At 45.1% G+C, this 14,998-nt stretch overlaps 1 protein-coding gene across 1 annotated transcript in view; it reads right to left on the reverse strand.

Annotated features, from left to right (window-relative positions):
- LOC138520744 (CMRF35-like molecule 1) overlaps positions 1–14,998 on the reverse strand; it is a 176,203-nt gene that overhangs the window by 134,580 nt on the left and 26,625 nt on the right. The window contains exon 2 of the mRNA XM_069633026.1: positions 14,321–14,659. Within this exon, the coding sequence (XP_069489127.1) occupies positions 14,321–14,659 (339 nt within the window). The remainder of the gene's footprint in view (positions 1–14,320; positions 14,660–14,998) is intronic.

The raw sequence follows: 14,998 nt of genomic DNA on the forward strand, positions 1-14,998 counted from the left end.
ACCACCTGAATAATCCTGAGCCCTTCATACAGCAATGCACTCACATCCTCCTCTTCACAATCATTCTCATTGACACTCTCCCTATCCGAGGTGTATCAGGAACACTTTGCAAGGTGACCTCTTTTGCCACATACTCTGCTTTTGACATATACATTTGTGCATTACTTGTCATTTGCATAATGTTGAAAACTACCACATCTAAAACAGCCTCTTTGAGGAAATTCTTCTTGGCTATACATTTGACCACGTGAATGTCCTACATTCTGTGAGATCTGTGGTTTGCTTTTGCCCGTGTCCTTATTCCTCTGGACATTGATATATATTCCTGCCTTTACTGACGGCACCGTGCTCTCCCACAGCTGTTTCTTCTTCCTTGCTCAGTTGTTTTATGCAGTGAGCAGTGTGTTCTATCTGCTTAGCAATTTGAATAGCGCGGTCAAGATTCTGGTCTTCCTCTTTGCATTACTCATCCCTGAATTGACTATCAGTGCACTTGATCAGGAGCTGGTCCCTAATGTGTTCTTCAAAGCAGTGTCCAAACTGACATTTTATAGCAAGCGATAACACTTAAAGCGATACAAAATCCTTCAATCAACTCCCCTTTCTTCTGTTCCCTGGTATCAAAATGGTACCTCAACAATATTTTATTCTGTTTAAATGGGAAATTTGCTGAGAAATGTGATTGTCCCAATCGATCGAGCATGTATTTTTGAGCATACTACGACCGATCTTAAAAAAATGTGCTATGCCGCTTACCTTACTTTTTCTCACATTTACACAAAAGCGAAAACAACGAGTTGGGCGCCCACATCTTGTGCTAATCTCATCCATTGATCCATCGCCCTAAGTTCAAGTGCCCTAACAGCAGTAATTCAGACCACCCACCCCTCAAGCTGACATCACTAGACGCTTACGCCCCTTTTCACAACGCCAATGCACGTCTCGTGGGCAATCTATTGACATGTCTCCATGGAAATGTCAAGTCTCCTCTTTCCTCAAGAAGTATAAACAAACCCTTTCTGATCACACAACGTTGGAGTTTCTTTTTCCTTTGTGTCAGCGTATTTCATTTCGAGCCTCTGTGACTGGTTTCTGCTCTGTTCAGCTATCTTCCCAGCACGACGCCCTGAGAACAGGTACTTACACTACCTGAAAGCAACTAACTCAGTAGTTTCTTTTTATTGAAACATTTCTCATATTATGTTCAAATCTCTTAACCAAACCATATTTAAATACGACTTTTTCAAGGCTTTTTTTTTTACATGTGTCAATACGAAATTTCAAAGTGTGTGCCTATTCTTCTTGTCTTTGCACTAAGGGTTTTTGTAACATGACTGTATATTCTATAAGGAAGGAATGGTATTGAAGTAAGACAGACACAAGTGACCACATTCAAGGGTGTTTATTGAACTTTCAAAGGGGTGTGATAAACACCTATCTAAACCTAAATCTAAGATGGGAGCAAGCTACAACCATCAAATAATAAAGAACACAGTCCTAGTGGAGTCTTGTCAAAATAAAAAGAGCCTATACTAAAAAACCTATTGCCAATCCTTACCACTAATTTCAAATAGTTTCGGGGCATGTTCATGAAAAAGAAAGAAGTGTTCACAAAATGATAAGTCAGGATGTTGGGGCCGTTGTCATCCCTTCCCCATGTTTTCAGCACGGGGCAAGGCGGTTCAAGTGAGCCAAGCCCACGCTCTGGCTTCCTTGAAATGAGGTTACAATTCCAATTCCAGCATCAGGGCCTTCTGTGCTCAAGTCTCTTTTAAATCAAAGTCCCTTGATTCGGAGGGCCTGATGTACAAACAAAAATAGAAAGTTCTTTTCCTCTTATACTTAATGATTTGGGTGTCTCTCCCTGGATCCCCCTGAGCCGGGCTCAGATCCCTTTATTTTACGATTTCAAAAGTATTCCTTCTCAGGTGACTCACGGTTCACCCCCGATCCCCCTCAGGCAGGCTCTGATCCTTTTTCTACAGTCAATTAGTCTCCCTCAGTGGGACTCGGACCAATTGCAGTTCACTTTATACTTATCTAAGACTTTCGAATGTTTACAGGATTTAGCTCGACCCATCTCAGGACCACTTCAATACACAGTTCCTTCTTTACAATGCAGTTGCCATTCAGTTTGATACCTTACAGAGAACTTTGAATGAGCACCCATGTGGTGCCGGACCACTCTGTACTCTGTATCTTATTTGGCTTTTTCAAAGTACATTCACTCCTTTATTTTCCACTTGTTCACGCCTCTCATCACATGCGCTTTAAGCAATGTATTTTGTGGATTTCTTCATACAATGTTGGCCCTTGAACCCTTGGTTCAAACATAAGCTGATTTTGTTTGAGTTTCTCAGACTCACGACTGTGCTGCTTTTACTGGCGTGGCTTTCTTGCAGGAGCCAAGGACAGTACCACAGTGACAATTGCTCCTCCAGCTCTGGGTTATCGACACAGAAGCGCCCCAGATACCTTTGATGCACAGTGTTGGATAGATCAGCATCAGTTCCCGGTCTTAGGCTGCTCACTTTCCAGGGCTTGCGAAATTAATGGGTTCTAGAGGTCAAGGACACTTCTCTTCTTTCAACCCTCTCCAGTTTCGCCACCTTTCTTCTTGTGTTAAATCACCATTGTGGAACCTCCTAATGAGACGGTAGTTGGTTAACGGTGCCGGCAGCTCGACCGGCGCCTAAACCCTCTACCGCCTTCCTCGTAATGAGGCCCTCTGTCTTCTATTCTGAGCCAGTGAAGCTCCTTTTTGCCTGCTGATATATGTTCTCTATTTTTAGTTTTCGTTACACAGCGAACTGCATCATTTTGCATTACTTGTCACCTTTGGAGCTCTCTCTTCGTGGCTCCCAATAGCAAGGCATTTCTGTAATCCAAACGAGACATTATGATTGCTCTCGCAATCGTTGGAGTGTTTTCCTCATTTATGAAAGGTTTTATCGCTCTTAGAAGATGCAGGTAATACGCGTTATTTTTGAGCATGTAATAGACCTGTGCTTCAGAGCCGACAGATACTTCTACCATCATCCCCAGCGTTTTTACTTGGGGCATTACCGGGATGATGGCTTCTTTATTGGAGAAAGCTTTGTACTCAGCTCCGAGTTTGGATCTTGCCTGGAGAGACCAGAAGATCATGAGTTCAGTCTTTGTGTTGTTTAGGCACATCCAATGTTTTTGCATCCATATGTCGATAACATTGTAGACCTCCGTGATTTTGGCACTGTCATTGCCATGGTCTCTGCTCAGTTCAAAAATAAGCTGAGTGTCATCGGCGTAATTTGTAAAAAATATGCCGATGTCTTCCAGCAAGTCACAAAGACTTCTGGTGTTAGTCAGTTGTTGCTCACGATGAACTGCCTATGAGAAAGTGCTTGTGCCAGGAAAGGGGCAAGGGGGAGCTTCTTGGTATCCGACCTGGTAGGATGGGGAAAAGGTATCACAGGAAAGGGGATACCATGTCTCACCCTTCAGTGTCCCACTTCCACTCCCCGAAGACCCCTCATCCAGGTGATACTCCCGCACTGGTCCACCCCAGGAACTGGATCCAATAGCGATGGATGTGTCCTGGCCACCTGGATGACAGATCCCCGGGGAATAGCCGGTGAGACACCTTCCCCCATGCGATGCAGCTGCATCTGTTTGACAGGGGAACGGGGAATGGCCATTTTTTATTCCCTTGGTGATTACCGGTTAGGTGCTCCACAGTGAAACAGTAGGGTTACAGGTCTAAGAAACATTGGATAACTCAAGGGTTAAAGTCCTTGCATTGGATAATCCAAACTAGTGGAGAATGGTCCGTGATGAGTGTGAACTTTCTCCCTAGGAGGTAGTATCTAAGGTGGATAATGGCCCACTTGATGGACAGGGCCTCTAATTCTAGCACGGAGTGATTATTTTCATGTGGTAAAGGTTTGCGACTCGTAAACAGGATGGGATGTTCTAATCAATCGTAGACTTGTGATAAGACTGCTCCTAACCCTCTAAGGGAGGCATCTGTTTGCAATACAAATTCTTTTGAGAAATCTACTACCTTTAGTATCAGGTTCTACCACAGAGTTTGTTTTAGGTTGTTTTAACATATAGCATCCTCGTTAGTCCAATGAATTTTCTGGGGTTCGGCGTTCTTTAGTTTGTCTGTCAGCCTAGCTGTCCTGTCTAGAAATAACTAATTAACCCTAGAAATGCTCTAAGATTTCTTCTAGTTTTAGGTGTAGACACATGGAGCATATGTATACATAACATATTGTACAATTTCAGTTATCATCTCATTTCATTGGCATTTGATTTATAATATGTTTTAATATTTTATGTAAGTAAAGAAGTTTCGATTTGTAGATCACATTTGTGGTTTTACAGTTCATGAAGTGTCTCGAGGTCCAATCTCTGCCATCCACCTGGAATGTCTTTGTTTTGCTTGTAAATTTGCAAACCGTGCAAGACCCACACGTGTAGTGGCCCTTTAGGTCTCTTAGATTCCACAAACCTGTTCTAGATTTTTTTCTGGTGAGGCTAGCATGTGTGGGGTATAATTTTAGGTTCTTCGAGCGCTTTAGGGCCATTCTGGGAGTGGGTTCATCCGGGAGGCTGAGTTGAACGAGAGGCCAGAATTGTTTGATTAAATGTCTGATATTTGTCGTATTTGGACTAAATGTAGTTACAGAGGTGATCATGTTCTGTTCTGCTGGCCTAGTTGTGGGTGTAACGAGGGCATCCCTTGGGATGCACAGTGCCCTTTTACATGTGTTCTTCACCAATTTTATGGGGTATCCTTACGCTTGTAATCTCGACTCCAACTCGGTGCATGCTGTCTATATTAGTGGACTTCAGTGCAGTTCCTTCTCAGCCTCAGAAATTGTCAGAATGGCAAATTATCCTTGAGATTCTTGATGATGGCTACTTCTGTAATGTAAAAGAGTGTTGCAATCAGTCTCCTTCCTATATAAGGTACAGGTCAATTTTTCATCTTGTGCCTTGATGGTCAGATCTAGGAAGTTGATTGCACCAGAGCTACTGTTGAAGGTGAATTTGATCTCTGGTGTTTGGGCATTGATCCAGGTGTAGAATTCGGTGAGTGATGTAGTACTTGCCTCCCAGGTGTAGATGATGTTGTCAATATATCTACGCCATTTGACAATCTTTTTAGCAAACGGATTTCTAGCAGTGAGGACAAAAGTACTTTCATATTCTGCTGTGAAGATGATTGCCGTCTGGGCGCGAAGGCAGCCCCCATAGCTGTGCCACAGATCTGTAGAAAAAAGGTTTAATCAAATGTGAAATAGTTCTTTGTGAGGGCTAGTTCTAGAAGTTCTATTATGAAATTCACCGGAACTGTCCTCTGGGTCATGTGGTGGGTGAGGTGACCCCTCACACACTTCAGAGCTGCTTCCTGTGGAATACTAGTGTACAAGGTTTTGATATCCATTGTCACCAGGATTTCATCTGCCTTCTTGAAGGGTGTGTTTTCAAAAGTTGTGATGGTTGACATGGTGTCTCTAAGATATGTTGGTGTGAGCTGGCTCAAAGGTTTCAGGAAGAAGTCAATGAATTTACAAAGGGGCTCTAGAATTGAGCCGCATCCAGAGACCATTGGTCTCCCGGGGGGGGGGGTTGACGTGTCCTGTTGAATCTTCGGGAGCGCATAAAATGCTGGAATGCGCCCCTCAGATTTGTTCAGGAATGGCTCCTCCTTTTCTGTGATCCAGTCATGTTCATATGCGTATCTTGTCATTTCCTGGATCTATGCCCAAATCTCAGGGCTGGGATCCTTTTTCAGTTTTTTGTTGTTGTTCTCATCTTCCAAGAGATTGTCCACCATCTTCTTTTACTGGGTTGTGTTTTGAATCACAATTTCCCCTCTCTTGTCTGCTGTTTTTGTCACTAAATCTTTGTTATCTGCTAGATGTTTTAGGGCTTGGTACTCCTTGTTGGTCAGATTGTTCCTCCGGGGATTGAACCCGTTCTGTATTTTGGTAATGTCATGTTTTATGCATTTCTCAAAGGTTATTATTGCGGGAGGAGTTTCATTCTCATTAGGGCAAAACGAGGATTGTGTCCTTAGTCCTGTGTCTTCATTTGGTTCGGTATATTGAGAGTCTTTGAAATGCGCTTTTAGGCATCTAGTCCTGATGAAGCCATTCAGCTCCTTGTCTAGGTTGAACCAGTTTGTCGGGTTCGTGGGGACATAGGACAGGCGTTTGGAAAGGACCGATAGTTCTTCTTCGGTGAGGCTGCTCCCCGAGAGGTTTAAGATGGGAATCAGTTTCTGGTTATTTACTTCCATTTGTTGCGTCCTGTTAGAGAGAATTCTCAATATGTGCTAATTTCCCTTACCTTTTGAGACCCCCAGCAACTTTGCTGGATTTATGGAATTTGATTTTTTTACCTGGGAAGAGTGTGAGCCTTTTTTACCCACTCTTCCATGTATTTTGTGTGTGTTTTACTTTTGTGTTCTTTGGTTATGGGGTTTTAACACAACTCCATAGGCATCATCTTGTTCTGTGTGTCACACAGCACCTTCAGTGCAGTGGCCCGGGGATGTCTTTCAGACTCCCCAAGGTTCAAATACCTTTCCTGGGACTGACTACTGTCTCCCAGGGCATGTAAAGTTAAATTGACATTACTAGTCACTTTAAATTTACTGACCCAGCACACACTATCTTCCTATAGAGTGCTGGAGGGGTTGCCTAGCTTCCCCGAGTCAAAACACTCATGTAACAGTCAAATGTTACCATTTCCTACTTTAAATGGCTGGTGGCAGTGGTCTAGGTCAACTACTGTGATTTTTCCCAACCGCTATCCTCCAAGAGTGTGCGAGCATCTCTACTGACCCTCACCCCAGGAATGTAACAGCTCGTGATTCCCAGCTAAACCCCTCAGTGTCCGGTGGGCTTCATGTGCTTCCGTTCAGAGGAAACAGGGTGGATTTACCTTTATTCAAACTCAGACCGGAGAACTCCCCAAATTTCATCACCTCCTGTGACACCGGAGCCAGTTTGGATAGCCGGGTCTTTGAGGCATAGGATTGCGTCATTTGCATATAACGACACTAGTTCCTGGGTACCCCCCATAGCTATGCCCCTAGTTAAGTGGTTATTCCGTAGTCTTGCTGCCATCTCCTCAATTGTCACAGCAAAGATCAGGGGTGAAAGTGGGTAGCCCTGTCTGGTCCCTCAGCCCAACTTAAAGGGTTTAGATTGTGTGCTGCTAACCCCAATACAGGTGTTTGATCCCACGTACAATGGCTTTACAGCCGACAGGAAATAAAGGGAGTACCCAACTGATGCAGCACCTGCAACCAGTAGTCCCATTCCACAGAGCAATTAATAAACAAAGGGCACCTGGTTAATGCCTTTCTCTACCCAGGTAGGTAAACTTATATCCGACACAATTGAGCAAGCTCATGTAAACCCAAAAAGAAAGAGCACTAACTCCTGGCAGTCAGTAAACACGAAAATAGTAAATATGACTGCTACTTTTAATCCATATTCAAAACATAAGTAGCCAGTGTTACATACACATGGGGTAAACATGGGATACTCAAAAATACATAGAACATATAGGTATAGTACACAAATAGAAAAGACCCAAGAGCAAATTATTGGGTTGGAAATTCAGCAATTACATTCTATATGTACCCTTGTTGGGAGTAAAATGATGAAGTAATTGCAGTACACAATGTATAAGTGTGTAGTAGTGACAAAAGTAATGAACACATAGAGAAATGGGTCAGCACAACTGTGTTTCGGCCTCAGAGCTGTCCTTGGGTAGCTGTCATTAGGTCGGCCTTCATCAGGACAGAGAAAACGAGTATACGTGAGAAATCCTTTGTAATCTGACAAGAGAAATGGGCAGAACATGAAGTCAGGAGTGTGTCGGGTTTTGACTCTTATTACACAATTTTTAGAGGCTATTAATGCATTGCTAGGACGTCTCTCGTGAGAGACTGTATTATCTGATCACGGTGCTTACGGTAGTCAGATGCACAATGGCATGCAATCTGAGAGTCCACGTCTTCAGAAAGGGGTGGGAAAACAATTCCAAAGTATGTCCAGTCTGTGTATAATGACCAAACACGAATGTAAGAGAACAAGTATGGTTCTCTACTGAACAAAAACTCACTAAAAAAGTGAGTAGTTGGAGGAAGGGGGTAAACTCTTACCAGCCTTAAGCCTCCATAATGGATGAGTCAGGAGATACTAGGCCATCATGAGATGATTCACCACGAAGTGGACTTTGTACCACAATCCGCAAAAGGACTATGGAGGGAAAAAAGGTTGTGATTAGACCCCTGACTTGTGCACAGATCACAGCGAGTGTGGAGAGCAATGTGTTATGACCGTGACTGCATGCTGTTGTAGGAATATGGCTGCTTGCGGGCACTATCTCGTGAATATATGGGAGAGCCCCTGCATATTGCCTATACGAGTGAGAACAGAGGGAGAGTGCGAGTCAGTATTCCGTTTACAAAAGGAGCCAGATGTAATTGTTACTCTGTAACGGATTGGGGTCGCATAGTAATGAAAAATGAGCCCAGCCGGAGATGAACGAACGCCCTCTCGTTCTAACTGTTGCTGAGCTGTGTAGGTTACCATGGGGACGGCAGATTTGTATGGCGGTGGCCATTTCAATCTGTCTACGTGGCAAAACGGTACTAGGCATTATTAAAAAAGGGCATAAGTAGTGGTTCCTGGTGTGCTCTGACATCCTGGAACAATTTAGAGGTATACTCATATCATGGCGCAAATTGTAGTTTGAAAATTATAGACTGTTAGTATGGTCATCGTGGTAACCGACGATGGGTGCTAATGTCAACAGTAATGTGGTCTAGCACGGATACTGTGTGGAGAATATTAAAAAAAAATTGAAAAATTGTCAGTGGTGTGTGACTGAGGTAGTACCTCACGGAAAATTGCAATTTATTCAAAAAACACCAAATGTATGCTCTGTATAGACGCACGTCATGTGAAATGTGGGCAAATGGTCCAGACTAATGTCATGACAACAAGAAAATAAAGGACATGTTGAATCAAGGAGTCCATTGAGTGTCTGGTATTTAAGCATACTTGGTGTGCTGTGTTAGGGAGAATCCTCCAAATGTGCTAATTTCCCTTACCTTTTGAGACCCCCAGAAACTTTTCTGGATTTCTAGGATTTGTGTTTTTACCTGGGAAGAGTATGAGCCTTTTTTTTCCACTCTTCCGTGTATTTTAATGTGTGTTTTACTTTTGTGTTCTTTGGTTATGGAGTTTTAAAACAACTCCATAGGCATCATTTTTTTCTGTGTGTCACACAGAACCTTCAGTGCAGTGGCACAGAGGTGTCTTTCAGACTCCCCAAGGTTTAAATACCTGCTCTGGGATTGACTAATGTCTCCCAGAGCATGTAAAGTTAAATTGACTTTACTAGTCTCTTTAAATTTACTGACCCAGCACACCCTATCTTCCTATACAGTGCTGGAGGGGTTGCCTAGCTTCCCCTATGTCAAAACACTGATGTAACAGTAAAATGTTACCCTTTCCTACTTTAAATGGCTGGTGGCAGTGGTTTAGATCAACTACCGTGATTTTTTTCTGAACGCTAACAACGGTAGCTAAAAATCGAGTCAGCCATGTTTTTCAATATGGCACCCAAAACCTATCTGTAAAAACAGACTCTGGTCATCTTTTTTCACCATTTATTTTAGGAAAGGTCCTTCTTGTGTTTGTCTCTGCGCGCCAAACCAGGTTTGGTCCCTTTGTTCGTTGGCGGGCTTCAGTGCTGAAGCCCTCCTCTGGCGCCAGGGTGACTCGGGTGGACAGGATGTGAGGGAGGTGCCCGAAACTCCCTGTGCTTAGTCTCCTAGGAGACCTGAATGCACTCTGGCGTGATTGGCCGGCTGGCTGTCCGGCAAAGACAGCCACCCTGCTGTGTGAGTGACATCTAGGCTGGAATGAATGGGGGAAAATTATTTAAAAGCAGGTCTCTGGCATTTGGAAAGCAGAGTCGACCACTGGAACGAAAGAACCGAAGACGAGCTGAAGGAAGGTGACTGCTGCAACTCCTGGATGACCGGTGAAGCCCTGCTGCAGGTCTGAATTGCCTGAAACTCCGACGACAGAGAAGCCCTTCAAGGTTAACTTCTTCCCTTGAGTTTGGTGGGAACAACCAACTCGCAAGCCACCTGGACACCGTCCCGATCTGGTCGAATTTTCATCAGAATGCTGTTCAAAACCGGATAGCCAGAGGGAAGGAAACCAGCTTGTGGACTTTAAGGCACTCACACCTTAAACCGACGTCTTGCTAAAGTCCGACGTCTTGCTAAAGTTTTTGCCCTCTTCCATGGGCAGTGCAGGAACCTCCTAACGTCCTCCTTCTTGTCCCCACGACTGAAGCTCAGGAACAGCAAGATCTGCTCGAACTGCCAGGAACAAATGCCTCAGCTACAGCTCTTCTTCACTAACAAGGTACTGTGCAAACGCGGTCCGGAAATCTTTTCGGTCATTGAGAAAGTGCGTGAAACTTTCCTCAACTATGAAGGCTTGTCCTTCCCTAAACATTCATCAAACTTTTCGCCTAGCCAAATTCTTCTAATCTATGTGGCAAAGACTTCACCGTTATATACCAGAACTGTGCTATCCTATACAAAAGACCCTGAACAATTGACTTTGGCCCCGGCCTGTTGAGAAGAATTGCTGGCTGTATTTAACTGAAACCCTTGGCCCTGCCTATGAATGGATTTGGGCTGACTATTCTTATAACCTTGTCTTTTCCCTCCTTTATTAAGTATCTGAAGTGCCATTTTGCTCCCATTTCATTTTGGAGCTAAACTTGTTCATTTACTTACCGGTTGTTTTTTTGTGGTTTATTATTGTGTGTTATTGACCTGCTTGTGCTAGGGTAATGTTTTCAAACTGACTGAGTAAATAAATGTATATTCTTTTACCAAGAAATCTTGAGTAAGTGTTTGTTTGAATCACTGTATTAGTTGGTCGTTTGTATAACTTGTTATACTGCTCACTTAAAACTCTTGAGATAAGTTTGGCTGCTCAGCCATCGCTACCACTTTACTGTGTAGTACAGGCTTGTACCAAAGGTGAAATTGTGCTTACACTTGTAGTCCTAATTGCCTGTGGTGTTCCCAAAGGGTCATGTAGGTGATTCTGCCTAACATGCTGGCGTAGTTAAAACACAATACATGTCATGTTCAATTAATGATGGTTCTTCACATATGAGCCAAATACAGCATCAGGTTCATTGCAATAGATGATGAAATGCAAAACTTGGTAGGTCAATCAAACCTATATACAAGTGGTGATCAGGAGCGGGATAATGCTGATCTAAGCACGTACAATATCGAGTAGGTTACATCAGATGACAACACGAAAATCAAATCTGGTTGGAAGGAGAAAGAATCTGGTAATAAAACACACACGGTGTGCTGACGTGGCTAAAAACAATGCATGTCATGTTCAATAAATGGCAGTTATTTGGCCGATGGCGGTAGTGGCAGTGAGTCTCAGGAGGGGGGGGGCATTCATCTCTACCCTTACCTCGACGATTGGTTAATCAAGGCATGTTCACCCGAACAGGCCCAAGAACATCTGTCACGTCTTACACAGACTGGGCTTCTCCCTCAATTACAAAAAGTCAAATATCATACCATTCCAAAGACTCTTTTTTATTGTATTAATTATTTATTTACTTAACCATTTATATATTTATATTTTTTGGTGAGCACTGTGTGCCAATCTGGTGTCTGTCTAGTGTTTGTTTTGGCTTCTGAGACAGTTTTTCTGTGCTGGGCTGCATCCAAAGGGTGCAGTCTGTGGGGTGTAGTCCTTTGTTTGTGTCTGGCCTTTTCCCAGTACCACCCTCCCCCCTCCAACCCGCCCTGATTTGTACATTCACCTGGTCATAACTGACCTTCCCAGGGCAGCCCTCTGCCCGGCAGCCCCTGCGGCTAAGGACCCCAAGGCAAAGGGTGCCTCCTGCAATTGCGGCTCCAGAAAGTGTCTGCAGGTGTCTGCAGGGGAAGCCAGTGAAGCCAGCAGTGAACAGACACCAACAAAACTGTAAGTGTGGCATGAGTGGGGTGTAGAGCAATTACTCTACTCCAGAAAGCCCCCGCCACTCTACCTTACCTTTCCATAATGTAAACTGCCATAGAATCACATCATGTACAGTGATTTGACCACCAAGCGAAATCCATTCAAGGCTGGACTGTAATAATAATAATTTGGCACTTATATATGTAATGTTGTCCTGCATAACATACTAACATACTTACCAATGTTAACTTGTGCCACTCCCAGAGACAATGATGAAGATTAGCCTGCGTCGCACTAAGACAGGTGCAACAATGTTACCAAGAGCCACACTTAGATGAAATTGCAAATGATATCATGTCCCACACTTGGATAGAATTGCGAATGGTAGCATGAGCCACACTCAGCTGGAATGGTGAATGGTAGCATTTGCCTCATCTAGATAGAATTATGATTGTAGCATATCCCTCACTTAGTTGGAATTGTGAATGATAGCATATCCCGCACTTAGTTGGAATTGTGAATGATATCATGTCTCACACTTATTGTTGAACTTAGAAATTGTGCCTAATGTACGCCCCCTGTACTGCTCTCATGCCTGATCACAGGTGCTTTACTGATACCCACCATATCACACTACTACGCTCACTCTCTCCTATACACCATCATTCAACTAGAACACAGCTGTACTATGACACATTCGGTCTAGCTGTTCTCATAATGACATGACCCCATGAACTCCACATCATCCTAATAAAACACAGCTAGCTGAGCACATAGCGGCCAGTTTAGCCGTCTCCTCAGGCCTAACGCAGCCAGAACTCAGTCTGGGTGTCCACCCTCCAGACTGAACACATCCAACTGATTTCCTCCGCACCACACCTACTACTAAGAAGCAGCTATCATGCAACAACCACACCAGCTGCACACATATCCGGTGCTCCCACGCACCACACCACACTCTCTCTCTACTGATTGAACCGCGGTTCCCGAGGGCGTTCAACCTACCAGCGCTTTGAGGTCATACCAATGATACATAAGGCGCTATATGAATGCCCAATAACATAACATAACATTCACATATAACATTGGGTTAATTTTGATAGATGATAAAAAAATAACTTAGTAGGTAGATGAAACCTATTTACAAGTGGTGATCAGGGATTGGGGTAACCACATGAATTAACACCTTGAATGGAATGTCTACTCCTACATGGAGGAAACAAACGTACTATGACACAACATAATAGACAATGGGGAGAAACATACGTGATGCAGTAATGTTGCTAAACCACACTGCATATCATGGTAGTAAACGGTAAGGGAGGTGTAAGTGCTGTGTAATCTCCGCGGCTCAGAAAGGGGTGTGATGTTCAATAAACCTGCGACTCTCTGAGGAAGAGTTGAAAGTACCTGCACTCACCTCTGGACACCTGCTGCTCTCAGAGGAACAGGGGTAGGGCCTGGGCTCACCTCTGGACACCTGTAGCCCTCAGAGGAACAGGGGAAGGGACCTGGACTCACCTCTGGACACCTGCTGCTCTCAGAGGAACAGGGGTAGGGCCTAGGCTCACCTCTGGACACCTGTAGCCCTCAGAGGAACAGGGGAAGGGACCTGGACTCACCTCTGGACACCTGCAGCTCTCAGAGGAACAGGGGTAGGGCCTAGGCTCACCTCTGGATACCTGCAGCTCTCAGAGGAACAGGGGAAGGGGCCTGGACTCACCTCTGGACACCTGCTGCTCTCAGAGGAACAGGGGAAGGGGCCTGGACTCACCTCTGGACACCTGCTGCTCTCAGAGGACCAGGGGAAGGGGCCTGCACTCACCTCTGGACACCTGCTGCTCTCAGAGGAACAGGGGAAGGGGCCTGGACTCACCTCTGGACACCTGCTGCTCTCAGATGAACAGGGGTAGGGCCTAGGCTCACCTCTGGACACCTGTAGCCCTCAGAGGAACAGGGGAAGGGGCCTCGTCTCACCTCTGGATACCTGCAGCTCTCAGAGGAACAGGGGAAGGGCATGGACTCACCTCTGGATACCTGCAGCTCTCAGAGGAACAGCGGAAGGGGCCTCGTCTCACCTCTGGATACCTGCAGCTCTCAGAGGAACAGGGGAAGGGGCCTCGGCTCACCTCTGGAGACCTGCAGCTCTCAAAGGAACAGGGGAAGGGGCCTGGACTCACCTCTAGACACTTGCAGTCCCCAGAGGAACAGGGGAAGGGGCCAGGACTCACCTCTGGAAATCTGCGGCTCTCAGAGGAATGGGAGAAGGGGCCTGGACTCACCTCTGGACACCTGCAGCTCCGGGGTCTTCAGTCTGAGCACCTTATTCTCATCGGAGAAATAGACCCCGCACCAGTAGCGCCCCGAGTCCTCCTCTCTCAGATCCTGAACCGTGACAGAAATCACCCGGATTGTTTTCTGGTCCCATATCTTGGTCCTCCCAGAAGTGTGTGTCACTGATGTAGAACCTGTCACTGCTGTCGTGAGAATCCTATCGCACCGTCCTTGGTCAGTTTCTCTGCACCAGGTTTTGCTGCTCCACCAGTACTCGGCGCCGTACTCGCAGCGCACGGTCAGACTCTCCCCCGGGCCTCGCGGGATTATTACCTGGGCAAACACACCTGGAAAAAGAAGAGATCATCAGTGTGGGAGGGGTGGGGGAGGAGGTGGAGCTGAGGAAGGAAAGCAGTTCCCTTGCAACACTATCTTCTCCTGAGGGGGAGCATTGAGGGCGTTGACACTTTAAGTGGAAAATAAGGGGCGGGGGGAGGAGGGGAGCAACCGTGAGGGCTAATGTAAGAAAACACCTTTCATCACATAATGTGAACTACACCTCCCAACACTCCCCCCCCCGGCGCATACATTTTTTTACCATGGAGCAATGACTGTCCCTCGGCGCACATTAACCACCTTGGCTATCACGCAGCTGAGGACACAGATCATGTAATTTCTGAAAATGT

This window comes from Ambystoma mexicanum, chromosome 13, assembly GCF_040938575.1.
Source record: "Ambystoma mexicanum isolate Mex_15411 chromosome 13, UKY_AmexF1_1, whole genome shotgun sequence".
Classification (NCBI taxonomy): Eukaryota; Metazoa; Chordata; class Amphibia; order Caudata; family Ambystomatidae; genus Ambystoma; species Ambystoma mexicanum.